General features: G+C 47.9%; 1 protein-coding gene across 1 annotated transcript in view; it reads right to left on the bottom strand.

Annotated features, from left to right (window-relative positions):
• Positions 1-27024, bottom strand: part of FRMD5 (FERM domain containing 5) — a 342105-nt gene that overhangs the window by 5765 nt on the left and 309316 nt on the right. Inside the window, exons 7-13 of the mRNA XM_049897682.1 lie at positions 25609-25696; positions 9625-9713; positions 6636-6699; positions 5973-6064; positions 3014-3088; positions 2430-2498; positions 1398-1504 (exon numbers count right to left, since the gene is read on the bottom strand). Of these exons, the coding sequence (XP_049753639.1) occupies positions 1398-1504; positions 2430-2498; positions 3014-3088; positions 5973-6064; positions 6636-6699; positions 9625-9713; positions 25609-25696 (584 nt within the window). The remainder of the gene's footprint in view (positions 1-1397; positions 1505-2429; positions 2499-3013; positions 3089-5972; positions 6065-6635; positions 6700-9624; positions 9714-25608; positions 25697-27024) is intronic.

Raw genomic sequence — 27024 nt, 5'->3', positions numbered from 1 at the left:
GGACAGCAAGAGCCATGCTTAGTGCTCCATCTCAGTCTAAGACAGGAGGAAAAGCCAGGAGGCTAAGTGCAGTCAGATCTCAGTTTACAAGGCACTCTCCCACACCCTTGTTGAGATGGAGGCAATACTCAATACCACAGTGGGGGCAACGGGCTCAGAAAAGAGAAGCAACCTGCCCCAGAAAGTACGTGGGAAAGCTCAGGCTTGTAGAGTTTTCTCTTTGACTTCCTGACCAGGGCTCCTTGCACTGTGCTGGCATGCTTTAAAATATTGTTGCATATATTAGCTTCCTAACAACCCACAGGGTAGGCTAGGAAGATGCCCCTGTTCTACAAATGAAGTACCCAAGACACTCGAATAATTCAGCTCCGTGGTGGTGGTTGCCCAGCCAGGGTTCCCAGCCCCGAGACTTTACATACCCTCCTCAGGTGATGTGGAGGCCCAGGCCCATAATGAAACATATCATAAAATCCTAAACACACACCAGATATCCTCCCAGGAGAACAGCAGAGAGATGTCCTTCCTAACCAGGACAACTCATTTTCATTGATAAGCAGCATCCTCACAGACAGAGCAAAGGACACTCTCCCCGGCGTCCACCCCATCAATCCCAGGAGAGGGCTGCTGTTTCCTGCTATTTGAGTTCTTCAGGAGGGACAGCCTCAACGTGATGCCCGTTTTCAGCCTCTGGGGCAAGCTGGATCGGTGATGACTAGAGAGCAGTTTTCAGAGTGAGTCTCCTAAGGCTATTCTTAACCACCCAGAGAGTAGCGGTTTTGGCCTCAGTTTTGAGAGTATCCAGTTCACTGACGATACAGACTCTCTTTCCACCTCTCCCTCCCCCAAAGAGGGGAAAGGGGTGGAGAGAGATGGAATGAACTGGGTTTCCAGAGACAATGATAAGGAATTTAGATAGCAAGAGGACAGATCTCTATAACTGAAGTAAAAGGTGGTGGTAGCTACTGGAATACTTCAGAACCAAGTTTTCATTTCTTGGTTAACTGCCTCAATCACCTTGATTAGTTAAGATTAATCAGATCTGGAAAACAAGTGAAAACCTCTTGACGGAAAGCAATTTCAAAGCTATATGGATCCTGGTAGATCCCACATCCACATAAAGTAACCCAGGACTCATCTGCAACCCTGTCCTAGACTATAGCACAGAGGGCTGGGTGGGGTTCCCCTTCATCTTTACAGACCACCACCCGCGTGCCCAGCACACCCAGCTGGTGTCCCGTGCCCTGGGGAAACCTTCTCCCTACCACTGGAAGTGATTTCCTCAGAGAAATGTGCTGCTTTCTCTAAGGCAGGTTAGCCTGTTTTCAAGGTCCCTGAGGAGGAACTAGCCAGGTCACAAGGCAGGAGCCCAGCAGGCATCTCCAGTAGCTCGTGCTCACCTTCCATGATGGAGATGTGAACAGCTCTTCTGCGGGTCCTGGGGACACTGCTCAGCCTTGGGCCATGGGTTATGGAGGGGCAGCTCTGACTCGGAACCATCCCTGCTCTAAGGTTAAAGAAAAAGAGCACTCTGTTAACTCAGTGTGTAGACAAATGTGGTAGGGACTTGGATTCGTGTCCCTGTTGCTACAACTGTTGGGCTGAGTTAAGTTCTGGCCTTTTTTTAAAAAATCTTTAATACCATCTCTTTGTCTTTGATCTCTGGATCCCAGTAAGAGCCACTGCCTCAAATTTCTTCACCTCCTTATGCCCCAGGCCCACCTGAACGTTTCTTTAGTGCCACTGGTCTCTGGGGCGGGACTGTCAGGAAGTAGAGCCCCAGAATGAGCTGTACTCCTGAAAATGTGCCTCAAAACCAACAGTGGCAGCCTCCCTTGACTTCTAACGGAGGCTTCTGGTGGCAGGCGGGGGGCTCCACACAAAGAGGCAGGAGATAATGCTCCCATTCCCAGTAGTGAAGGCTGGTTGAGGAATCCTAGCCTTGGCCAATTATATTCTTTCTGAGGTTTGCCAGGCTCTAGGAGATGGGCTTCTGGAAATGTAGGATTTATAGTTACACATGAAGCATGGATCCCAAAACTATTTTAGACCCAGTGTGGCAGGGCTGTGGGGTTAGCCCTAGCTTCCTGTAATGGACTCATTGCAGAACCAATGAAATTTTCCTGCTTGGACTTGTGGAAATGGACAAGTTCTCCATGGCCAATGTTCAATGTCAGGACCTAGGAGGACCCAATGAGGTGGCCCCTGGATCTGTAAGTGCTCTGCCTCCCTCATTCTCCATCAAGGCTCAGAGACAAGAAGGCCAAAGACTTCTCCCCACACCTTCAGCTGAGATGGTCTCTTAATCCTCCTGCCCTGTTCATCTTCCCCTTCTGGTAGCTGCTGTGGCCAGGATCTTTGCAGTATCCAGACTCTTGAGATTCTGGGATCTGGGCTGGAACTGGTTTGGGGGGAAGCCCCTGGCAGCCTACCTGTGTATTTCCGGTGGCTCCCGTTTGATCTTGGCACTAGACTCCATTACTTCCTTTGCAACTCGGCCACTATAAGTAGTATAATAAAAACAAGCATCAAGATGAGACAGTGTCCCAGGACTGGGCTTCTTTCCAAGATCTCAGATGCTTTGGCTGAATGGGGAGATGGCCTCTTCAGCCTACCCCATCCCCAACATTCTGGTCGCTGAGAAAGGATTTTTTTTTTTTTTACATAGAGAGTCCTGAAATATCTTGACAGCCTGTCTTTTCTGGGAGTGATCCCTCATTGTCCAGGATATTCCAATAATATTGTAAAATAACTTTAGACAGTAGACATGAAGAGAGTCACGTGATAGTTCTTACTTTGCTGCTGATGTAAGGAAAGGAAGAAAAGAGAGAAAACTTTAAATCCCACAGACAGACAGCCGTAGGGAAGGAAAGAAATAATAAAAGGAATGGGACACTGGAGAATTGCGTAAGAACAGGCTTTTCTGGGAGTTCCCCAGTTTCTTTGTTCTCAAAGGCAAGGGCCACTGAGCAGCTGTTCTCCAGAGATGGGCCTGAAAATGGATCCATAACAGTACCTGTATCGGAACCGGCTGCCTTTGAAGAACAAGTTGCTGCTGGACACTGTGCGGACCTGGCTTGACTTCTCCAGCCTGCAGCAAGGAAAAGTCCAGTGTGACAGATGGCCAGGTGCGGCCTCACGCAGGCCAAGGCAATGCATCCCCAGCTCCTTCCAGAGGCTACTTAGGGAACTCTATTCAGGAAAAAGCCTTCCACATGCATCTCTGACCCTCCTTGAGGACCTGAAGGCTATGCCCACAGCCAAACTGCCCTCCTGCCTCAGTGCCAGGGGACACAGCTATATTGAAACCCATTTTAATGTCAGGAATGTGGAGGCAACTTCAGAGTGTTTCATGGGACCAGCAGTGGGAGTGAGTGAATTAACGTTAGTGATGACGGTCTGGGGGAACGATAGAATGACACCTATCTAATCTCAGCCAGGCCACTTGTTAGCAGCGTGACCTTGGGAAAAATTCTTTGCCTTTCTTAGCATCAGTCTTCTTGTCTACAAAATGATGGAGCTCTGACTACTTGACCTTAGGAGTCCCTTCCAGTCCTAGTACTTGATGACTCGTGCCCATGCCTGCGTGGGGAAAAGCATAGGGGCTGTCCTTTCTACTCCATTTCCCTGCCCGAGTCCTAAAGGATATTAGTGAACAAAAGACTCTGAGAAGTCCTGCAATGAAGAAACTAAAACTAGCTTAACTTAATAAAAGTTCCATAGTTTCTTTGAACTTGGAGCCATCTCTCCTTCCTGAGAATATCCATGACATCACTTACAGGCTGCAGACCCCTGCTGAGGAAGCTCTGGAAGTCATGGGCTTTAGAAAGCATGCTCTGATCCCATTAACCCTCTCACACTGTAAAAAGGATGCTTGGCCAGAGCTGCCCAGAGAGGTCTCCCAAGGCCTGGCTCACCCTGCCACACTATACTACTGATCCAGCCAGGAGTGAAACTTTTGGCAGGTGTGGACAGTGTTTAGGGAGCTCTCCCCACAATTCATGAACACAGCACCCTGGAGATACCATCCCCACCTGTCCCATGGCCCCATGTGGCTCTGAGCCTGCTCATCTTGCTGCCTGAGCATGTTCTCCAAGTCTGGCCTGGCTCCCATCAAGGTACTAGGCCAAAGGCAGGGCCAGATATCTGCACGTGAGAGACACTCAGAGTAAGGCCAAAGTGGCTGCTGCCAGAGACTTGGCATAACCAGGGATCTGACCCAGGAGGGGTTTTTAACACTCAGAACATTAAGTAGTCAACTGAAAACAGTGAAAAATGACCTCAGTTTCCAACAGGACTGCTGGCAGGAGCAGCTAGAAGTGGGGTCTATTGATGGAAGGACTCAGAAGTTGAGTTTGGTCACAGGTTCGGAAGCACAACTCTGTTCCCATGATACAGACAGAAAACAAAGGCCTCCAGAAATGGTGCTGAGGCATGAAAATACAGGAGACAGGGTTGCTTTCATTTCTGTTAACCCGTGCCCAGGGCAGTGACAGCTCAGTGTGGGCAGGCCCCTGTCTGCTCATGCCTTCCTCTCTGTGTTGGGGAGATCCAGAGGACCCCATTCTTCTGGGCTGCTCTTTAGTCCTACAAGCAAGAAACGTTTCATCTCAAGTTCCTTCTCTCCAGGTTCATGTAACTGGCTAAACTTGGGCTCTGTCCTCACAGGCAAATGGAAGGTGGTAGCAACAGAAAATCAATGTTTTCTTGGCCTTCCCTGGACAGGAGGGACTGAGTGGAAAAGAAATTTGACTGTGGCAAAGTCTCTTCTCCTTCAGGAGAAGAAAGAAGACTGCTCAGGTTAGTATTCAGGCTGTCCATTCATCCTTGATTCTGGCATCCATTACTTAAAGATTATTAAGCAGTTCTGAAAGTCTCCCCACAAAACCACCTCTGGAGCCATGGTCCTGGAAAATAGGGGGAAACAGCTCTGCCAGCCAGCATCCCCTAGCAGACAGAAGGCAGCAGAGAGTCTGTGTGCTGCGGGGTGGGGGTGGGGGAGTGGGGGGGATGGCTGGTGCTCACACAGCTCAGCTATTCTGTTCTCTCTAGGCCCCTCCAGAGAGGAAGCTGGCCTGGCAGGGGGATCTGGTGACAGCAGGGCTCACCTAGACAGTATACCACATACTTTGTCTTGTTTCCTGATTAAAACACAGCCCGTTAAAGCATAAACCATTATGTTCTATTTTAAACAAGACTCAGAGGTTTAGTGACACATACTTTGCCTGGCATCACCCCAGTTTCCCAAGGGGCCATTTTTTGCTCCCTAATGTTTTTATAAAGAAAAACTGAATACAAAAGCCCCACATAAAAACCAAACACATAGCCATCAAGTTGATTCCAACTCATAGTGAAAGACCTACATACTTTACAAATTCTTTGGTAAGCAAAGTTCTTGCCTTTGGCCCAAACCTGGCATCTCCGTAACAGTCAAGCTCTTGCCCCCACCCCAGGCTCCTGCGCACTTGGCCTGTCATTGGCGATCCCATTGGCAGTGATGCATTGGAAGGGGCTGACATCAACCTCAGCTCAGCATCAGGCCCCACACTTGTCCAAGGCTCTGCAGGGCTGGGGCCTGGTGCTAGGGAATCTCCTCTGCATTGTACCTGATCCTCTATGGAGCTAGTGTATTTCAGACTCCCCAGGGCCCTGAGTGGCTCCATAAAAAAGGCACCCATGAGTTTCTTCTAACCCAAGCCTTGCCCTAAAAAGACCCACTGGAGACTATCCAAGGATATCCCAAGACAGACCCCTTGGGTGACTCAAATGTAACACATTCTCAGACCTTGGCTCTGTATCTCTAGGGGTACAGACAGACACCCAGAAAGTGGTCTGAGTTTTGCAAGAAAGCCAAGCCTTGAAATCTTGTGTCTCCTTTCTCAGGATATCAGTTTGCCAGCCCATTATTCCTCTAAAAGCAGCCTTCATGACTTTGGTTCTGATAAAGACAGTCCCTGTTGTATGAGTCCACTTACTTGTAGAAGGCTTGGTTCTCAATTCCACATTTCCAGAGGTGTTTGCAGGCTTCTGGAGTTGGAGCAAAATATGTGAGAATAATTTTCTTTTCCTATGAAAAATGTCATATAGAAACAGCTGATTATGGATGGAGAAGTGATGGGTGAAGTAGACCAGGACACTGACCCACGAACTGTGGAGGGCTCCCCAGTAGACTCTCAGTGAGATGCTTCACATGGGGAAGGGGCTACCCAGCAGCTGGCTAGTTGGAAGAGACTGCCTGCATGATCCGCTGGGGCAGAGCTCAGTCAGCACATAAATTCATACCTGGTGAGTCCAGTCAGAGTAAGTCTTAGCTGGTACAAACTGAACTAAGAGAGCCCTTGGCTAGAAAGTGGCACCCCATCTGGAATTTTCACATGAAGTCAAAGACTTTGCCTTGGACTGCATTTCCTGGAGGTAGGGATCTCTGGGATGGAAACTTTGGGAGTCACCAGCATCACAGAGGAAGTCTTGTGCTCCAGAACCAGCTACCCCTCCATACTTCACCTCCAGGGCTTGATCTGCGTCTTGGCTTAGCAGGTAGGTCTTAGTTCTACCTGAACCACCCAGGCTCGGCCTCGGCCATCAGGAACCATCCCAGAGCCCCAGCCCTACCTGAAGAGAAGGGAGCGGTTACTCACCTCTTTCTGACTAACATATAAATAGAAAGTCTTCCCTTCAAATTTCAGCTTGGTCACCTCATTCCTAGAAGCACAAAGAGAGCACCTGTCAACTTGTTGTGGGCTGCTTGTCCACAGTTAAGTCTCGTAGATGCACAGCCCACCCAGACTGGAGGGGACTCTGGGCACAGACACAATCTTAGCCATAATCAGAACTGAAACAAGACAGCAGTGCAGTGGCCTTAGAGAACAGTTATTGGAACAGTTTGATCCAAAGTTTTCTGGTCAATCACAGTACAATAATAGGGCGATAGGAGGGTTTTGGGCCCATCAAGAGTGGCTGCAAGAGGGAAACATCTGCGTGGGAAGTGAGTCTAGGTAGAGTGTCCGAGGTCATTTCAGGGTTTGGCTCATAACACAGGTGCATTATCTGGATGGGACTGTCAAATGTAAGATGCCACAGGTAGCTGATGAGGCCAAAGTTCAAATTACAGCAAATAATGGAAAACAATGCAACCAGGTTCTGAGGGAGTTGTCTTTCAGGTGACTGTGCCACTGGATGAAAAATGCAGTTGAATGCAGACAAATGTCAAACAGTCTCAGGGAACGAGGTGGGGCAACATACCAAAGAGAGAGAACAGAGTACATGGAACAGTCATGCAGCGTACTGACCAGGAAAGGGGCTTAGGGGGTTTTGTAGAAAAATCCTTGAAGCCACCAGCCCAGTGAATGGCTGCAGTAAAAGAGGCAAACAGGATACTGGGGTACGTCACCCGTGGGACAGACACAAATCAGAAGAAGTGACATGGTTACTGTACATGGCACGGCTTAGACCTCACCTCCACGTACTGCTCTCGGTCTTGGTTATATTTACAAAATGGAAAAATTTACAATATGAATGTCCCTGAGAGTCAGAGAACTAGGCCTCAGCATTGGTCACACCTCACTTCCCTTCCTTCTGCCCAACGCAGCTGCCCTCTGGAGTCTCAAGGCCCTCTCTACCTCACTGGGGTGGTGTCCTTGTTTTTCTACCCAGCTGGGACCCTGAAGGAGGTCTGATCATGCACATTTTCCTACATTTGGCTTCTGCCTCTGTAGTTTCTAACGGGATTTGCTCAATATGCTAAGAAGTAGCAGAAAGGTAGTGAGAACCACATACCCAATTTACTGAGGATAGAGGAAGGGCACTTCCTCTCTGTGGTCCTGGGTCAGGATGGGATTTCACAGCTTCTGACAACCAGTTCTGAGCTAATACAAGCGTCACGGTATTCCCTCCCTGTCTGAGTCCCCTCTCAGTCTCTCAACCAATCAGTTAATCTCTCTCATTCACACAGGATATAAGTAAACATCAGTTGATTAATATATAGACAAGCACACAGATCATCTAGGCTCCAACAAGCAAGATAGGCATGTAAGGGGGTTTGGTTTGTCTTGAAAGTGAGAATGGGTTCACATCTGTTATTAGAAACTTGAGACACAGTGAGGAAGCTTCCTGAAGAAGTGGGACTTGAGAGAAGCCATAGAATGAACTGGGTTTGGGAGAACCAGGTGAGTATCATGCCTTCTGGGTGTGTAGGGATAATTTAGGGACTTCAGGTTCCTGTAACAGGTGTGTCCTGCTTGTTTCCATCTAAACATACCCCCTACCAGGGACCTCTAAGAGTGTGGCTCAGGATCTGGCCCTCTATGGCTCACCAAACAACCCAGGTATATCTAGGCAGCAAGTACTCCTCACCAGAAGAGCTGTGGCCTGATCCTGCTCATGGTCTTTTTATAAGAAGTATTTTGTTGGGCAGAAGAACCCAACCCCTCACCATCTTTACCCAGAGAGAGCAGTGAAGTGGGCCAACTTGCGAAAGCCTGGGAGACGGGCATGCTGGGTATATGCTGCCTGTCTCCTGGGGAATGAGACCTGGCCATGCACGTGTGAGGACAGCCTCACTAGCTCTGCTTGATCATCATACTGCTGTCCTTCACAAGAGCAATAAGGGCTGGAAAGGTGGTGTGTACCCACAGGCTCAGCCGAGGAAGACAGGCTCCCTGCAGCACCAAGAAGTGACTCTGTGCTCAGGCACCCACTAGCTCTTCCAGAGAAGGCAAAGGAGCCAAGACAGGGAGCAGGCTTTCAGGTGAGACCCTGTTGGGCTAAGGACAGCCACCTGTCTAAGCTCATGGGAGCAGCTGGATAGTTTAGACTTGGCAGGCCAAGGACCAAGAAGGTACAGAAATCACTGGGGCTTAATCGAATTTGTAACATTTTCTGATGAGGTTGAAGGATGTTTGTGTGGGCCCGCAAAAGTCTCCAAGATAGCCAAATGTCAGTCAACAAATTAGAGCCTGTGTTACATCGGCTCCCAGGAGCCGTGCAGCCGAACAGACCCTCCTAAAGACAGAGGTCAAATGGGAGGCAGTTCAGAGTAGCTGTAGATGGGCAGTGATTTTTACTGCAAAAGAGAGAGCAGGAGGGGAGGGAGAGGATGTGACTTCTAGAGAATGAGGATACTTCAGTCCTAAAGAGGGATAGGTGGGGACAGAGCAGCATCTGAGCTCCTGCAGAGGAAATGTCCATCGGGGGGAGGGTTGGTCTCAGGAGGACCAACAGCGGGGCTTATATCTGCACCAAGGGTCATTGTCTGTGAGCCTCTCCCTGGTCAGGAGCATGAATGAGGCACAGAGATGCCCCAGAATAGCCAGCTCCATGAGTTTGGCTATGGCCCTCAGTGGGTGATGTTCACAAATGCTCCAGCCCCAGGCCTCTTGTCCTCCCCTGCAATCAAGACTCCGTCATACCGCTTCTCTCTGGAGAGGCTGTCGGCTCTCAGGAACACCCCTTTGGAAGAACGGGCTCCACAGAGAGAGCCCACCACCACCCTCACCAGTTACCATTATCAGTGCAAGGCTTTGGAGAGGGCTCAGACCTGTAACTGCCCAATCACAAAGGACATGGGAACCAGGGCCCTCCCAAGTGGTTGAGGTATAAAGAGCCTATTTTGGAAATGAAGACACTCACCATTTAATGAAGTGGACCCTCTTGTTTCCTTGCAGAACAACAAACCCAAAGGGAGTGAAGGCCAGAAAGGCAGCATTTCCTGACACATCCTACAAGACAGAAAGGCTTCTCCTCAGGGTCATGCAAGTGTGGAGGCGAAAGGATGAGAAGCACAACTGTTCAGTTGTTGAAGGGTTAAATACTTGGCAGTAGGTCACAGAGGGAAGAGTGTGGTGTTTGCAATCAGGATTACAGTTTGAGGATAAACCTTGCCACTTGCCAGCTGTGTGACTATAGGTGAGTTACTTACCTTCTCTGAGCCTCAATACCCTCATCTGTAAGTTGTAGATTATAGTAGCAACCTTAGAAGGTTATTGTGAACATCAAAAGAGAATGGCAACTCTTCATACATTGCTGGCGGCATTGTAAAAATGATGCTGCCGCTTTGGAAAATGGTCTGACGGCTCCTTAAAGTGTTGTATACAGAGTTATCATGTGACCCAGCAATTCCAGTTCTAGGTATATGCCCAAGAGAAATGAAAACATGTCACACGAAAACTCAGACATTGCTCATAATAGCAAAAAACTGGAAACAACACAAATGCCCGTCAGCTGCTGAGTGGATAAACAAAATGTAGGCTAGCCATGCAACAGAATATTATTTGGTAAAAAAAAAAAAAAGGAATGAAGGACTGATACACAATACAACATGGATGAACCTCAAAAATATTTTGCTAAGTGAAAGAAGCCAGTTATAAAAGCCACACATTGTATGATTCCATTTATATGAAATGTCCAGAATAGACAAATCCAGAAAGAAAAAATAGATCAGTGGTTGCCAGGGGCCGGGGGAAGGGGAAATGGGAGTGACTGCTGTCTACAGGTGTCTTTTTGGGGTGAGGAAGATGTTCTACAATTGGTGTTCATGTAGCACAACTCTGTGAATGTACTAAAATTTGTGAATTTTGCTCTTTAAACAGGTGAGTTTTACTGTACGTGAGTTATATCTCAATAAGATGTTATCTGAAAAAGAGAGAGCGAGAGAAAAGATGACAGTTATCTTTACCATGATGGCCCTAGGACTCTGGGCTCCCTCAGGAAAGCTTAGCCGAAGAAACAGGAAGAAGCGACTAGCCAAGTGAACACTTGTCACCAGCCCTGTGGTGTCTGAGCCAACAGAGACAACCTCCTGGTCACCTGTCACCATTTGTTTGTATGGCCCAGGCTGAGGCTATACTGAGCCAAGTGGGGAGAAGGAGGATATCATGGTTCCCTCACATGGGGAAAATCAGCTCCCTGCGGACCAGGCCTTTCCCAGGGCCGGTCTGGGGCACAGAAAGCTGGGCTGATGGGTTATGCTCTCTGTGAGTGGCTCTCTTGATGATAGGGGCCTCAGGTGAGAAACTGCCCTGTCAGGCCACATGAAAGATGATGGAAAGGGTAGGAGTGTGTTGAGGTGGCCAGAAAATTATGCCAGGACACTGGTCAGATGTCCTCGCTGGTGGGTCAGGGCCAGGCACCCGGCAGGAGGCATGTGAGGGGGCCCTGGCTGTGGGCCAGGCCAGGCCAGCCTGCAGCTTGGTCTCCTAGTCTCTCCCACCTTCAGAGTTTGCTTCCCTCATGGATCTTTAGCTTGACCAGTCCCAGGAGCAGCAGGGCCTCTGCAGGCCTTGTGAACCTTGCCTCAAAGAAAGATGGCCATTTTGCCTTGAAACCATCTCTACCAGTGTGAACATTTGGGCCCGAGGAAAAAACTAAGTATATGTCTCGCAAACAGTTTCAATTAAATGTACGGTTATTGCTGTCCTTTCCCTTGAGTCCGTCGGGACCCAGACGCTTGGCTGTAAGCACAATGCCATTCAACCCATGGGCATAGCAAAAAGCTGTTTAAAAATAACACGAATGGAGATACTGCAAAGCCACAGGATTGGGTTCTCTTGCCTGTCATCAGTGCTTGGTGGTGGCTATTAATATCTGAGCACCAGGCACTGCACACAAACATCATTACTGCCAGCAGGCAAAAGGGCTAAACTGGTGGACTTGGCTGAATTACGGGTGAGGGCAGGGTGGCCTTGTAGGAGAAAGCCTGGGAGAGATGGTGAGGGAGGGCTGTGCTCTCAGGGAGGCAGCCTGCCTCAGATGGAGGCTGGGCACACAGAGACTTACTGGGGCAGGGCCCAAGGAGGTGTTAAGACTGTAGGCTTAGAAAGACAGAGAGTGCAGGTGGAGACTTACCTCATTTACACTGGCACAAAGCAGGCCAGCAGGGGGCGCTTATCAGATGGATGCTTAAAACAAGGAGGCAGGTCAGAAGGACCACTGTGTCAGCAGTGGGGGAAGGGCACAAGTGAGCTAAATGGAGGGGAGAAGGCCCAAGGGGAGAGGAGGCAGGAAGGCATCCTGTAGGGCTTGGAGACTGAGGGAAGGAGGACCAGGGGAAGGACAGGCTCTGAGACTGAGAGGAGGACCAGGGAAGGACAGGCTGTGAGACTGAGGGAAGGAGGACCAGGGAAGGACTGGCTCTGAGACTGAAGGAAGGAGGACCAGGGAAGGACAGGCTGTGAGACTGAAGGAAGGAACAGGGAAGGACAGGCTCTGAGACTGAAGGAAGGAACAGGGAAGGACAGGCTCTGAGACTGAGGGAAGGACAGGCTCTGAGACCGAGGGAAGGAGGACCAGGGAAGGACAGGCTGTGAGACTGAGGGAAGGAACAGGGAAGGACAGGCTCTGAGACTGAAGGAAGGAACAGGGAAGGACAGGCTCTGAGACCGAGGGAAGGAGGACCAGGGAAGGACAGGCTGTGAGACTGAGGGAAGGAACAGGGAAGGACAGGCTCTGAGACTGAGGGAAGGACAGGCTCTGAGACCGAGGGAAGGAGGACCAGGGAAGGACAGGCTGTGAGACTGAGGGAAGGAACAGGGAAGGACAGGCTCTGAGACTGAGGGAAGGAACAGGGAAGGACAGGCTCTGAGACTGAGGGAAGGAACAGGGAAGGACAGGCTCTGAGACTGAGGGAAGGAACAGGGAAGGACAGGCTCTGAGACCGAGGGAAGGAGGACCAGGGAAGGACAGGCTGTGAGACTGAAGGAAGGAACAGGGAAGGACAGGCTTTGAGACTGAGGGAAGGAACAGGGAAGGACAGGCTCTGAGACCGAGGGAAGGAGGACCAGGGAAGGACAGGCTGTGAGACTGAGGGAAGGACAGGCTCTGAGACTGAGGGAAGGACCAGGGAAGGACAGGCTGTGAGACTGAAGGAAGGAACAGGGAAGGACAGGCTGTGAGACTGAAGGAAGGAACAGGGAAGGACAGGCTGTGAGACTGAGGGAAGGAACAGGGAAGGACAGGCTCTGAGACCGAGGGAAGGAGGACCAGGGAAGGACAGGCTGTGAGACTGAAGGAAGGAACAGGGAAGGACAGGCTGTGAGACTGAGGGAAGGAACAGGGAAGGACAGGCTCTGAGACCGAGGGAAGGAGGACCAGGGAAGGACAGGCTGTGAGACTGAAGGAAGGAACAGGGAAGGACAGGCTGTGAGACTGGGGGAAGGAGGACCAGGAAAGGACAGGCTGTGAGACTGAAGGAAGGAACAGGGAAGGACAGGCTGTGAGACTGAGGGAAGGACAGGCTCTGAGACCGAGGGAAGGAGGACCAGGGAAGGACAGGCTGTGAGACTGAAGGAAGGAACAGGGAAGGACAGGCTGTGAGACTGAAGGAAGAACAGGGAAGGACAGGCTGTGAGACTGAGGGAAGGAGGACCAGGGAAGGACAGGCTCTGAGACTGAGAGAAGGAAGACCAGGGAAGGACAGGCTCTGAGACTGAGGGAAGGAGGACCAGTAAAGGGCAAGCTCTGAGACTGAGGGAAGGAGGACAAGGGAAGGACAGGCTGTGAGACTGAGGGAAGGAACAGGGAAGGACAGGCTCTGAGACTGAAGGAAGGAACAGGGAAGGACAGGCTCTGAGACTGAGGGAAGGAACAGGGAAGGACAGGCTCTGGGGCTGAGGGAAGGAGGACCAGGGAAGGACAGGCTCTGAGACTGGTGGAAGGAGGACCAGGGAAGGACAGGCTGTGAGACTGAGGGAAGGAAGACCAGGGGAAGGACAGACTCTGAGACTCAGGGAAGGAACAGGGAGAAGGACAGGCTCTGAGACTGAGGGAAGGGATAGTGGGAAGGACAGGCTCTGAGACTAAGGGAAGGAGGAACAGGGAAAGGACAGACATGAAGGCTCAGGCCTGCAGGAGGTTTGTGGACGGCTTGAATAATGAGGAAAGAAGTGGGGGTGGGAGGCGTGCGGCAGGTAGGAAAGGGCCTCCTTCTGCTTCTTGCGCCCTTGACTCATGGGGGCAATGACAGAGCAGCACAGTGCAAAGGGCTTTGGGATCAGACCACTCAAGTCCAGGTCCTGGCTCTGTTACCCACTGTGTGTGCCACCTTGGCCAGATCCCTTAATTTCTCTGTACTTCAGACTCCTCCATGTAAAGTTAGGCTGATAATACCATCTATCACATAGGTTGTTGTGCTTAGTAGGCACAAATACATTTTAGTGGTTCTGTTGTTGTGTGCTGTTGAGTTGATTCTGACTCATAGCAACCCTATAGGACAGAGTAGAATGGCCCCACAGGGCTTCCTAGGCTGTAGTCTTTCTGGGAGCAGATCGCCAGGTCTTTTCTGCCATGCAGTTGCTGGTGGGTTTGTACCGCCTACCTTTCAGTTAGCAGCTGAGCACTTAACCATTGTCCCACCAGGGCTTCTTTAATATTGTCATACCCGTTGCCGTCACGTCAGTTCCGACTCACAATGACCCTATAGGATAGGGTAGAACTGCTCTATAGGCTTTCCAAGGAGTGGCTGGTGGATTCCAACTGTTGACCTTTGGGTTAGCAGCCAAGCTCCTAACCACTGCACCACCAGGGTTCCGATATTAGCGGCTACTAATTAGCTGAGTTTGTTGAGCTCAATACAAAACCTTTTAAAAAACTACCATTTCACTACTTTTCCTGGTGTTCATTTAAATTTTGCTAGTTAGGAAATGAGGCCATCGGAAGTTGGGGTAGAAAAGAAGTCACTCACTGTACGGGAACCATGGAGAAGGGAGATTTGGGTGATATATGAAACTGAAGTGAACAGAAGGGGAGGGAACCAGAGGAGGTGGTCATGAAGGCAGAGATCTCCTAGAAGAGTGTTGTCCTAGTGACAGGCCTCCCTCTGGCCAGAGCAGAAGGACAAGAAGATCTGCCACAAGGTGGGCAGTGCAGGACAGGCGGCCCTGGTTGGCACTGTTGTTCAGACTCCTCAGGGCTGGCCTCTGAGTGGAGGCAGATGCTGGAGTTAGAGTGGAACAGCCTCTCCTGACCAGACTGGCTGATTTGGAACAGAGAGCAAACTGGGAATAAGCCCTGATTAGAACCCACATCGGAAGCCCTAGTGGTGCAGTGGTTAGGTGCTTGGCTGCAAACCTTAAGGTTGGCAGTTCAAACCCACCCAGCAGCTATCTGGGAGAAAGACCTGGCTATCTGCTTCCATAAATATTACAGCCAAAAAAACTGTATGGGGCAGTGCTACTCTGTCCTATGTGGTTGCTATGAGTCAGAATTGACTCGACAGCACCTAACAACAAGAGGGCCCACATCATCCCAATAAGTAATAAGAGAAATTTGAACAATCTCAACCCTATCTCTCATATGAAAAAGCAATTCTCTAAACTTCCGTGCTTCAGCTGCAACAGACACAGATGAAGGATGTCGCAAGGTTCCCTCAGGTGAGCATCCTTCAGGGGAAGGTTCCCTCAGGTAAGCATCCACCAGGGGAAGGTTCCCTCAGGTGAGCATCCATCGGGGGAAGGTTCCCTCAGGTGAGCATCCATGGGGGGGAAGGTTCCCTCAGGTGAGCATCCATCGGGGTAAGGTTCCCTCAGGTGAGCATCCTTCAGGGGAAGGTTCCCTCAGGTGAGCATCCTTCAGGGGAAGGTTCCCTCAGGTGAGCATCCATCGGGGGAAGGTTCCCTCAGGTGAACATCCATCGGGGGAAGGTTCCCTCAGGTGAGCATCCATCGGGGGAAGGTTCCCTCAGGTGAGCATCCTTCAGGGGAAGGTTCCCTCAGGTGAGCATCCTTCAGGGGAAGGTTCCCTCAGGTGAGCATCCTTCAGGGGAAGGTTCCCTCAGGTGAGCATCCATCGGGGGAAGGTTCCCTCAGGTGAGCATCCATCGGGGGAAGGTTCCCTCAGGTGAGCATCCATCGGGGGAAGGTTCCCTCAGGTGAGCATCCTTCAGGGGAAGGTTCCCTCAGGTAAGCATCCATCGGGGCAGGGCAGCTGGGACGTGTGCTTCTTGTCTCTGGCACACGAGGCTCAGCAGCCAGTCGGGAGGGGACTCGGCACTACAGTGAGAAATCTCACATCTGTCCTGGCATGACAACAGAGACAGGCAGCCACGATGACACTTTCTCTGGAGCTGTCCCAGTTCCTTCTACCTAATGTGTCATTCTCATTATGAGTCTGCCCTTGGGATATGTGTGTAAAATAACAAGTTACCTGATAAAAAGAGAAAGAAATGAGGACGAGAAGTGACACAGACAGTAGTAACCTGTTCTCAGATCTTCCATCTTATCAAGCTGGAGTCTCTTTTCTCCCTGTCCCCTTCCCAACCTGATGAAATCAGGCTTTAATGGATCTGGAAGGTGGAGTGAAAACATGGGCCTTGACAGCTGCACAGTTGGTACCGCCAGCCCCACTCTACGTCGGATAACAGAAGACTCTAGTTCACTTCTACAGTTGTGAGTTAAAAAAAAAAAAAATGCTTTTAATTTTTCATTCTTGTAGAAAAAGCTTCGGTCTTGGTTTGGGACCCAACTCTGCTTCTTATTTGCTCTATGATTTCCTTAACTTCTCGGAACTTCAGTTTCGTAATTTGTAAAATGATGATAATAAAATGTACCTGGAGAAAAAACTACTTCCATCTGATTTTAGAGACATGGCCCAAATGCCTTATTACCAGGACATGGCCAAAGTTGTTTTTCTTGGACAGAGGATGGATTTGCACTGAGCCATTCAAGCGTTCACTGGAACCCACCATCAAACTTAATCTGCATCAGTTCAACACCATCAAGTTCACCCTCAGATTATCACTGTGCCCAGAAAAAGATTTTCAGAAAACACAGCATTGACTGGTTTTTGAAAGTAGGGGTCGCAGGCCACCTTTGCCCAGTCCCCACAGATTCCACCTCTGGATACAAAAGAAGTAGATGTCTGCCTGCTGCCATCCCAGAGGACATCCTGGGTATAACAGAGTCAGGACCACAGCATTCTTGGCTGTCCGGCTTCTTGGGGTCATTCAGTCCCCTCTCTGGGGCAGGACTTAAACTAATTCAATCCGGGTGGATGAAGTCTCTATTAGATGATTCCACATGCTCTCCCAGACACTTATGTCCATATCTGAAAGTACTCACAGTTGGAAAACTTTACATTAATATTAAATCAATCATCCTAACTTGACAACTCCAGAAACTAGAAAGAAAAGAGCAAACTAAGCCTAAACCTACCAGAAGAAAGGAAATAACAAAGATCATAGCATAAATAAATAAAATCGAAAACAAAAAAGTAATAGAATCAATAAAACCAGAAGTTGGTTCTTTGAAAAGATCAATAAAATTGACAAACCTTTAGCTAGACTGACAAAGAAAAGGAAAGATGCAAATAACCAAAATAAAAAAATGAAAGAGGGGACATTATCACTGACCTGATAGAAATAAAGAGAATTATGACAGAATATTATGAACAACTGTAAGGCAACAAACTGGATAACCTAGGTGAAATGGACAAGTTCTTAGAAGCACACAACCTACCCAAACTAACTCAAGAGGAAGTAGAAAGTCTCAAGAGACCCATAACAAGTAAAGAGATAGAATCAGTGATTAAAAACCTCCCAACAAAAAAAAAGAGTCCTGGACCAGATGGCTTCACTGGGGAATTCTACCAAATATTTAGAGAAGAACTGACAGCAATACTGTTTAAACTCTTCCAAAATCGGGAGAAGGGAAGGAATACTCCCTAATTCATTCTGTGAAGCAAACATCCCAATACTCAAACCAGGCAAAGATACAACAACAACAAAAAGAGAACTACAGGCCAGTATCTCTTATGAATATACATGCAAAATCCTCAACAAAATACTAGCGAATAGAAGCCAACAGCACATTAAAAGAGTCATACACAATGACCAAGTGGGATTTATTCCAGGAATGAAGGGGTGGTTCAACATTAAAAAATCTATCAGCATAATACTACATCAATAGAACAAACCACATGATCATTTTTATGCATGCAGAAAGATCATTTGACAAAATCCAACACCTTTCTTGATGAAAACCCTAAAGAAGATTGGGATAGGAGGGAAATTCCTCGATATTATTCAGGGCATATATGAAAAGCAATAGTCAACATTATACTTAACGGAGAAAGACTGAGGAGGTTTCCGCTTGAAATTGGGAACAAGACAAGGTTGCCCACTCTCACCACTTCTATTTGATGTTGTATTAGAAGCCCTAGTCAGAGCAAAAAGAAAAAGAAATAAAAGGTATCCAGATTGGAAAAGAAAAATTATCTTTGTTTGCAAATGACATGATCCTATGTATAGAAAATTCCAAAAAGTCCATAGGAAACTTCTAGATCAGGGAAGGGTGGGGATGGAAAAACACTAAATAGACAACAGATAAGTGATAGCTTTGGTGAAGGGTAAGACAGTACACAATACTGGGGAAGCCAGCACAAATTGTACAAGGCAAGGTCATGGAAGCTCCATAGATACATCTAAACTCCCTGAGGGACCGAATTGCTGGGCTGAGGGCTGTGGGGACCACGGTCTTGGGGAACATATAGCTCAATTGGCATAACATAGTTTATAAAGAAAATGTTTTACATTCTACTGTGGTGAGTAGCATCTGGGGTCTTAAAAGCCTGTGAGTAGCCATCTAGGGTACTCCACTGGTCTTATCCCTTCTGGAGCAAGGAAGAATGAAGAAAACTAAAGACACAAGGCAAAGATTAGTCCAAAGGACTAATGGACCACATCTACCACAGCCTCCACCAGACTGAGTCCAGTACAACTAGATGGTGCCCAGCTACCACCACGGACAGAGCTGGAGAAAAATGTAGAACAAAATTCTAACTCAAAAAGAAAGACCAAACTTGCTGATCTGACAGAGACTGGAGAAACACTGAGCATATGGCCAGCAGACACTCTATCAGCTCAGTAATGAAGTCACTCCTGAGGTTCCTTCAGCCAAAGATTGGACAGGACCATAAAACAAAATGAGACTAAAGGGGTGCACCAGCCCTGGGGCAAGGACTAGAAGGCAGGATGGGACAGGAAAGCTGGTAAGAGGAAACCTAAGGTTGAGAAGGGAGAGTGTTGACATGTCTTGGGTGATTAACCACTGGCATAAAACAATATGTGTACTGTTTAATGAGAAACTAGTTTGTTCTGTAAACCTTCATCTAAAGTACAATAAAAATAATAAAAAAAAAGAAAAAGAAAACTTCTAGAGCTAATAGAGGAATTTATCAAAGTTGCAAGGTACAAGGTCAACAAACAAAAATCAGCTGGGTTTCTATACACCAGCAATGAGAAATTTGAAAGAGAAATTAGGGAAACAATTCCATTTACAATGGCATCTAATAAAATAAAATAAATAAAATACCTAGGAATAAATCTAACCAGGGACATGAAGGACTTATACAATGATAACTATAAAACACCGCTGAAAGAGATTCAAGAAGACTTAAATAAATGGAAACATGTTTCATGTTAATGGTCAGAAGACTTAATATTGTCAAGACGTCAATACCCCCCAAAGTGATCTATAGATTCAACTCAATCCTGATAAAAATTTTAACAGCCTTCTTTACAGAAGTAGAAAAGCCAATCCTCAACTTTATATGGACAGGCAAGAGGTCCTGAATAGCTAAAACAATGTTGAAGGAGAAGAACAAAGTTGGAGGACTCACATTTCCTGATTTTAAAACATATTTTATACAGCTACAGTAATCAAAACAGCCTGGTACTGGTATAACAATAGACAGACCAATGGAAAAGAATTGAGAGTTCAGAAATAAACCCACACATCTATGGTCAACTAATTTTTAACAAGGGAGCTAAGTCCATTCAATGGGGAAAGAAGAGTCTCTTCAATAAGTGATGCTGGGAATTTGGATATCCACACGGAGAAAAATGAAACAGGATCCATGTCTCACACCATACACAAAAACAAATTCAAAAGGGAATAAGGACCTAAGTGTGCAAACTAAAACCATAAGATTCCTAGAAGAACAAGCAGGCACAACACTGTCAGGCCTAGCTTTCAACAATGGATTATCTAATAACAAAGGCATGAACAGCAAAAGACTAAATAAATGGGACCTCATAAAAAAATAAGAACTCTTGTTCATCAAAAGACTTTAACTATAAAAGTGAAAAGACAAGCTACTAATTGGAATAATATCTTTGGAAACCATACACCCAACAAGAATCTAATAACCAAAATATATATAAAACTTTGACAACTTAACAAAAAGACAACCCAATCATGAAATGAGCTAAGGACTTGAATACACATTTCACCAAAGAGGACATCGAAATGGCCACCAAACACATGAAAAAATGCTCAGTGTCATCAGCCGTCAGAGAGATGCAAGTCAGCACCACAATGGAGATATCATTTCACTCCCACTACGACGGCTAAGATCGAACAAACAAACATTAAACAACAAATGTTGGCGAGGATGTGGGGAAACTGGAACACTTTATCCATTGCTGGTGGGAATGCAAAATGGTACAGCCATTGTGGTAAACAGCGCGGCGGTTCCTCAAAAAACGAAAAATAGAACTACCATATGACCCAGCAGTTCCATTCCCAAAGGACTTGAGAGCATATACCCAAAAGCCTTGAGCGGAGAGACTTAAAAAAAGACTAGTACGCCAGTGTTCATTGCAGCACTATTCGCAACAGCCAAAGGGTAGAAACAACCTAAATGCCCATCAGTGGATGAACAGATAAACAAATTATGGTATATACATACAATGGAATACTATTCAGCCAGTAGGAAAAATGAAGTCTTGATATATGCTACAATATGGCTGGAGCTTGAAGACACTATGCTGAGTGAAATAAGCTAATCACAAAAGGACAAATAATGTATGACCTCACTTATCTAAAAAGACAAGAAAATGCAAATTAAAAATTAATCATGAAAATCATCCAATTTCAATATACTTAAGCACGGCCACGAGAAGCTGGCATGGAAATGAGGAAGCATTCCCTATGAGAGGCTTGGAGTCACCCCATGATGGCTCAGAAGTGGGATTCTTAGCAGGCACTTGGCATCTGAGTGGCCGTGGTCCAGTTCTTGTTGGCTGTAAATCTAACACCCTTCCTACAGCTCAGCCAGTGGGGCCCACCTGAGGATGGAGGAGAGCCATCATTGATCCTTCTTATTCTGTTTCTCTGAGGTCAGGGGCCACCTGTCGAGACAGGAGGAGAACTTATCTAGAGAGGAGGCTAGGTGGCTAGAGTATGAAAGTGACGCTCTTCCTTTAAAGGTGGGGAATAAACACTGGAATCCCTTTTTTTATGGCTGATCCAATCTAGATCCTACTGAAGTCAATTTTCTCCTGATCTGTATGGAACAGACATAAAGACACTGGCGAATGTACATTAAATTTTTATATAATGATTCTTGTAGGCCTTTTGTCTTCTTTGTACCAGAATTGGCAGTGACTCCTGCTTTGTTCCTAAGTAAATATCATCTTTCCAGAAGGAAGACCATATATAAGGAGTAAAAGAGCACAGCACTAACAGTCAGACCACTCTGGGTCAGAGTCCAGTCCCATCCTGACCAGTGACTTTGCACATGTTAGTCAGTGCCTCAGAGGCTCAGGGTTCTTATGTTAAAATGGAGACGAGAGCATCTTTTTGGCAGTGTGGTTGTAAAGATTAAGAGAGATAATGCAAGTGCCTAGCACTTGCAAGCTCTCAATAAGAGCCACCTTCATGGCTCACAATAATAAGGCAGAGTCCAGGCCAAGTACCTGTGACAGAACCCTGAGAGGGCAACCCTATCAGTCAGGTCCAGGGAATGACTGGCCACAGTGCAGGCCTGCAGGAGACCTAGGCCAAATGACCAGTCTCAGGGCTACCTGAATGGTGCAAGTCATGGCTCCTGAGGTTGGAGAGGTGTCAGGACTGGGAACAGATGCAACAGTGGGTTGGTAGCTGTTTGCTTCAGTCTCCTCTCCCAGCTACTGCAGGCTTGGTTGGCTGGGGACTTAACGCTGCAGAGAATTACTTAATATGGCCCTTTTAGCCATGCATGGTCTTCTAACTTCCACAGAATGATTGGGTGGGACTCTGCAAATAAGATGCTTGTGGCCCACCAAGGGGATAGAATAGCTTGCTAATAATGCAAATAAAGCGCATGGAACCCTTGTAGGGGTAAAAAAAAAAAAAACCTAGGACCATACAAATAAGGTATATGGAGCCCCAACGAGGGGGTTGGTCAGTTTTGCCATCCTGCTAGACTTAAAATGAGCCATCCCAGAGAAGGAAAGGGGGGACCTCACTACCATCAAGAAAGAAGAGCCAGAAGTGGAGTGTGTCCTTTGAACCTAGGGTCCCTGCACTGAGATCCTCCTGGACCCAGGAAAGAGAGAGCTGTAACACCAGAGATGGTACAAGATGGTGAGAAACAGTGGCAGAGAAATGGCAAGAGACAGTGCAGTGGGCTTTCTGGCCTATGGAGCAAAGTGGCTACAGTGGGCTATCCATGGCGCGAGAGAGCTGAGTGCCTTTGGGCAGAAGGCTTCCTGGTGGAGAGGGGTACCTCTGGGCACTTATTGGCAGAGCTTTGTAACACTTGACCAAGCAGAGCAGAGGCCAGGCCCAAGTGGGGCAAGGGTTGAGGGCTAAGAGAGGAGGCCTGTCCTGAGGGGGCTGAGAGAGCTGTCCTGCACTGAAGAAGGGAGACTTTGCCTACATGCTTCCTAATCCTGATCTCAAGTTGTAACCTGTTATTTCCCTAATAAACCACTTAACTGTGAGTATGGTCTGTGAGTTTCGTGTGTCCGCTGTAATGAATTGTTGAACCCAGCACGGAAGTAGACTGCGCCATGGGAGGGACAGCTGGTGTCAGAATTGGTAAAAAGGTTGGAGAGCGGATGAATGTTTGACTTCCACCTCCTAGGAATCAGCCTTGGGCTGATGCTGATGGTGACGCTTCCCCCTCATGAAATTAGAAGGGGCCAGATGCCCCCATGCTAGTTTTACAGGGTTTTCCCAGAGCTGGAAGCTGAGGAAAGAAGCAGAGAGCGTGGAGAGCCTTGGGCAAGCTCAGGGTTTGGGCCTTATTGCAAGCCAGCAGGTTACAGGAGCCCTGTAGCTGTCCCACCGAGGGTCTATAGGATCTGCTTGCCCTGGTCTCAGGGCCCGACAAGGACGTCCTGGGCAGAAAGACACAAACAGCGTGCACAGGAAGAGCAGCAGCTCCTTAGTCAGTCCAGAAGAACAGAGCCCAGCAGAAGCATGGTTCTGCTCTCATTTAATTATCAGAACGATTCCTCTTCTTCTGTCCTCCCCAGGGCTGCGTGCCCTAGATTCCCTGGGCCCAGTAATTGCCTCTCTGTTAATAGAAATCATGAGTATTTATTACACTGAGCGCTGCAACTGATTTCAGATCTCCTGCAGCAGCATTAAGACGAGTGTGCGGTGACTCTACTTAATGACAAGAGTAAAGGCTCCCGAACCGTTCTCTTCGCTTGGAAGGGCCGAGGAAATCGTGAGCTGGAGCCTGAAAGCTGAGCTCGAGGGCCATGTGTGGGGTCTGCAGCAGGGCCCTGACACGGCCCTGGGTGAGCAAAGGGCAACAAGGGCCTGGAGGCCCAATGAGATGCCTGCCCCCACCTCCCACCAAAGTAGTCTCCTTGGGGCTTCTGTTCCATGTAGTGTACATAGGAATGTGGAGACTTGAGTTCAGATTCTTGCTCCGCCACTTGGGGTCTTGTGAACCGTGGCCTCCTGGAACTTCAGTTTTCTTATCTATAAAACAGGGAGAATGATATCTCCCTCCTAGGACTGGTGTGAAATTAAACGAGAAAATAACGCAAAAGGATTCCGCTGGGCCTGCCACGGAGGGCGAGCCACAAACGTTTCTGCCTCCCTCCCTTCCTCCTTCCTTCTAGGAGTTGTTGGTGTGGGGATGAAATGATAGGATATATGAGACTGGGCCTCTCTGTGTCTGACGATGGACTAACTCATAAAGATAGTCCTGGGCTGCATGTGGGTTTGGGTGGACACCAGGCTGGCTGCCACTACAGCCTTAAACTCTCACGGGCAACCTTGGAGAATCCCCACTCACCTCTCCTCAGTCGTCATGCTCGGGCTCACTATCCACCCACCTCCACGTGCTGTCAGCTCACAGCCCTGCCCATGACCCCACTTCTATGAAAAGAGGCTCCTGTGTGTGGCCTCAAGGAGACTGGGCAAGTTTGGGGTCAAAACCGGAGGTGACCTTCTGATAATATATCTATCTTCAGGTAGCTATGTCTTTTAAGGGCCTGGAGTGACTCAGCCATTTAGGGAGTGCAGTTATTGAGCACCTGCTGTGTACTTTCACACAGATGAGGAAAGTGAAGCTCAGAGAAGCCTCCGATAGCCTCAGGAGGTAGGAGGCCAGTTCTGGAGCCCAGGGCCAGCTGACTCCAAAGTCTCTTCGTTCCTATGTGGGTCCCCTGCTGATAGCATCTATGCACTTTCTGGAGGGGCTTAAACTACATCTGTTATGCATTATTTAGAGGGCATTATTTAGGAAGCTTTGCTAATCCACCTGTAAATATCCACATGTCAATTTTTTGGTACAAACAGGCATGAATGTGTTTTCTGACTGCTGACTCCCCAAGAACACAGGGATTATCCTGCAGTGTGCTGTGCTAGTGAGTAAGGAACTGCGGGGTGGGGAAGCTGACCAGGTTTTCTGAGCACCAGAATGTTCTCGAGGTTCATATCGGAAGTCCCAGCATTAAATTCTAGGCAAGAACAAATAACATCACCTCACCAAGGGACCAAGGAAAATACCACACTGCTCCCACATCACTAAGTTCCTTGTTTTCTTTTCTATTCCTTTCATTTGTTTGAAACTTACGGCGCCCCCTCACCTCGGGCCCTCTTCTCCTGCTGTTAGCTCATGCTGTCTCCCTCAGATCAGTTTGAGAGCCTGTTTTTCTGGTGGTGGTGGGGGGCCTCTCCAATAGTGTAAAGAGTGAGGGGCAAAAATGTGGAGAAACTGAGGCAGAGATGAGGAATGTTTATGCAACGGGGGTGTGGAGATGAAGTGGAGGGACACGGCCCCCGAAAGAACAGAAAGGCCAGTGGCCTCCGCCGCTCTCAGCAGTGACCGTAGCTGCCTGCCCGCAGCTCCAGATGCCACACACGGGAGTAATTACAGAGTCCTCTCTGGGCAGAGTCTCCCCGGCTGGTTCCCGTCTCGCCCTCACAGGCACATAATGGAATTGAATGTGACTCCACTCCAGTTCCACACAGTGACTTACGCCACTGCAGTCAGTAGAACCCACTCTTGGAAAGGAAGTAGATTACGGGTCAGGGAAGGGTGCGTAGTCTGCTGAGCCGCCTCCGATGGCTCCCTGTTGGGGGCCTTCCACATTCCTCCGCTCTTCATTTCCACTTTCCACTCTATTACCCACTGCCAAAGCGGGGCCCCAGGTTCAGATTCGTTATTTGGATTGACTTCGTCGGATCCTTCAACGATGACATAGCATCACAACAATTGTGCGCCATGGAATCCAGAGAAGTTCTCAGAATTAGACATTTTCTTTAGCATCTGTCACTGAAAGAGCCAACTGTTTAGACTGTGAAGGGGGCCGGTGGGTGCAGGCACATGGTCCTGTGTTGTCTGCTGCCCCCCAGAGGAGCAAGGTCTGTGCAGTCTCCAGCTATGAGAGCTTACCTTACATGGGTGGGGATCCACCCCATATGTCTCCAATGTCTGTGCTTTCCTTAAGAAGTTCAGCTCTGATGTCGCTGGTGTTTGACCACTGGAATAAAGAAAACGAGACTTCAGGGCTTCCTCTTCCCACAGGTCTCACTGAGGTAAACTCTCTGCTAAGAAATGCTCAGGGAGTGGGGGAGTGCGGGAAAGCCAGGGTTACTGTTTATGGAGTACTGACTTTCGGTTTACATTGATGGAAGAATCACACTGATTAAGAGTAGGATCGCACAGCCGATTAATATAATTGCTATCAGTAAGTTGTATACCTGTAAAAAGTTGAATTGGCAAAAGCTGTGGGATAGATGTATTTACAATAATGACAAAAAAAAAAAAAGAGTAGCTGCTGAGGCTGCTTATGTACAGCCAAACACCTCATGGGATTTGGTTTCTTCATTTGGAGGTTTAGGGTCGTAGTTTCATGGAACATCCCAGTTAATTGGCCTCATAATGTGTTTAGTGCTTCTATTTATTCCTAGTTTATTGGGTAGTACCTGGGGTCTTAAAAGCTTGCAAGTGGCCATCCAAGGCACAATATTTGGTCTCTATTTGCCTGGGACAACAGAGGAAGAAGGAGAATCTGGAATGGGAGAAGGATATGGAATGTGTGGCTAATTGCCTTCGTGAACAACTGCCTCCTTTGCCATGAGACCAAAAGAACTGGATGGTGCCCGGCTACCATTATTGAACATTTTGATCAAAGATTCCATAAAAGAATCTTGATCAAAAGGGGAAAAATACAGGACAGAATTTCAAATTCTCATGAGCTTCAGACTTTCTGGAGTCATGGAGGCTGGACGAACCCTCAAAACTACTGCCCTGAGATAATCTTTAAACCTTAAACCAAAAATATCCCTTGAAGTCTTCTTAAAACCAAGCAATAGTTTCGCTTAACTAGTAAAGAATGTTTGCCTTGAGATTATGCTCTTTTAAGATCTACCTGTATGGGATCAAACTGACAGCAGCAACTCAGAAGATTAGATAGGCACCTTAGGGGGCAGTGAGTTTATGTTAATGGGGGAGAAACAACTCAGAAAAGGAGGGTGAGCATAGTTGCACAACTTGAAGAATGTAATCAGTGTCACTGAAATGTACATGTAAAAACTTGGTGTATGTTTTTGTTGTGTACATTCTCAACAATGACAAAAAATAAATAAAGACGTACTCAAGGCAAGGCGCGCATACCCGGTATTCATGACTGTGCTCCCTGTTGTTTGTTCTAAGACTAGCTTCAGAGATTCCTGTCTGGGATCAAAAACTCAAATGCCTTCGCGGGTGAGATAGGCTACATGACTGACCTGGGGTGAGTGTGAGATTATATGGACTGTGGCAAACTGTAAAGTGCTTTCTGCATCTCATGGGGGCAACTGGTTCTCA

The sequence above is a fragment of the Elephas maximus genome, chromosome 10 (genome assembly GCF_024166365.1).
Source record: "Elephas maximus indicus isolate mEleMax1 chromosome 10, mEleMax1 primary haplotype, whole genome shotgun sequence".
In the NCBI taxonomy this organism is placed as follows: domain Eukaryota; kingdom Metazoa; phylum Chordata; class Mammalia; order Proboscidea; family Elephantidae; genus Elephas; species Elephas maximus.
The sequence above is the reverse complement of the archived record's forward strand: the minus strand, read 5'-3'. Positions and strand labels throughout refer to the sequence as shown.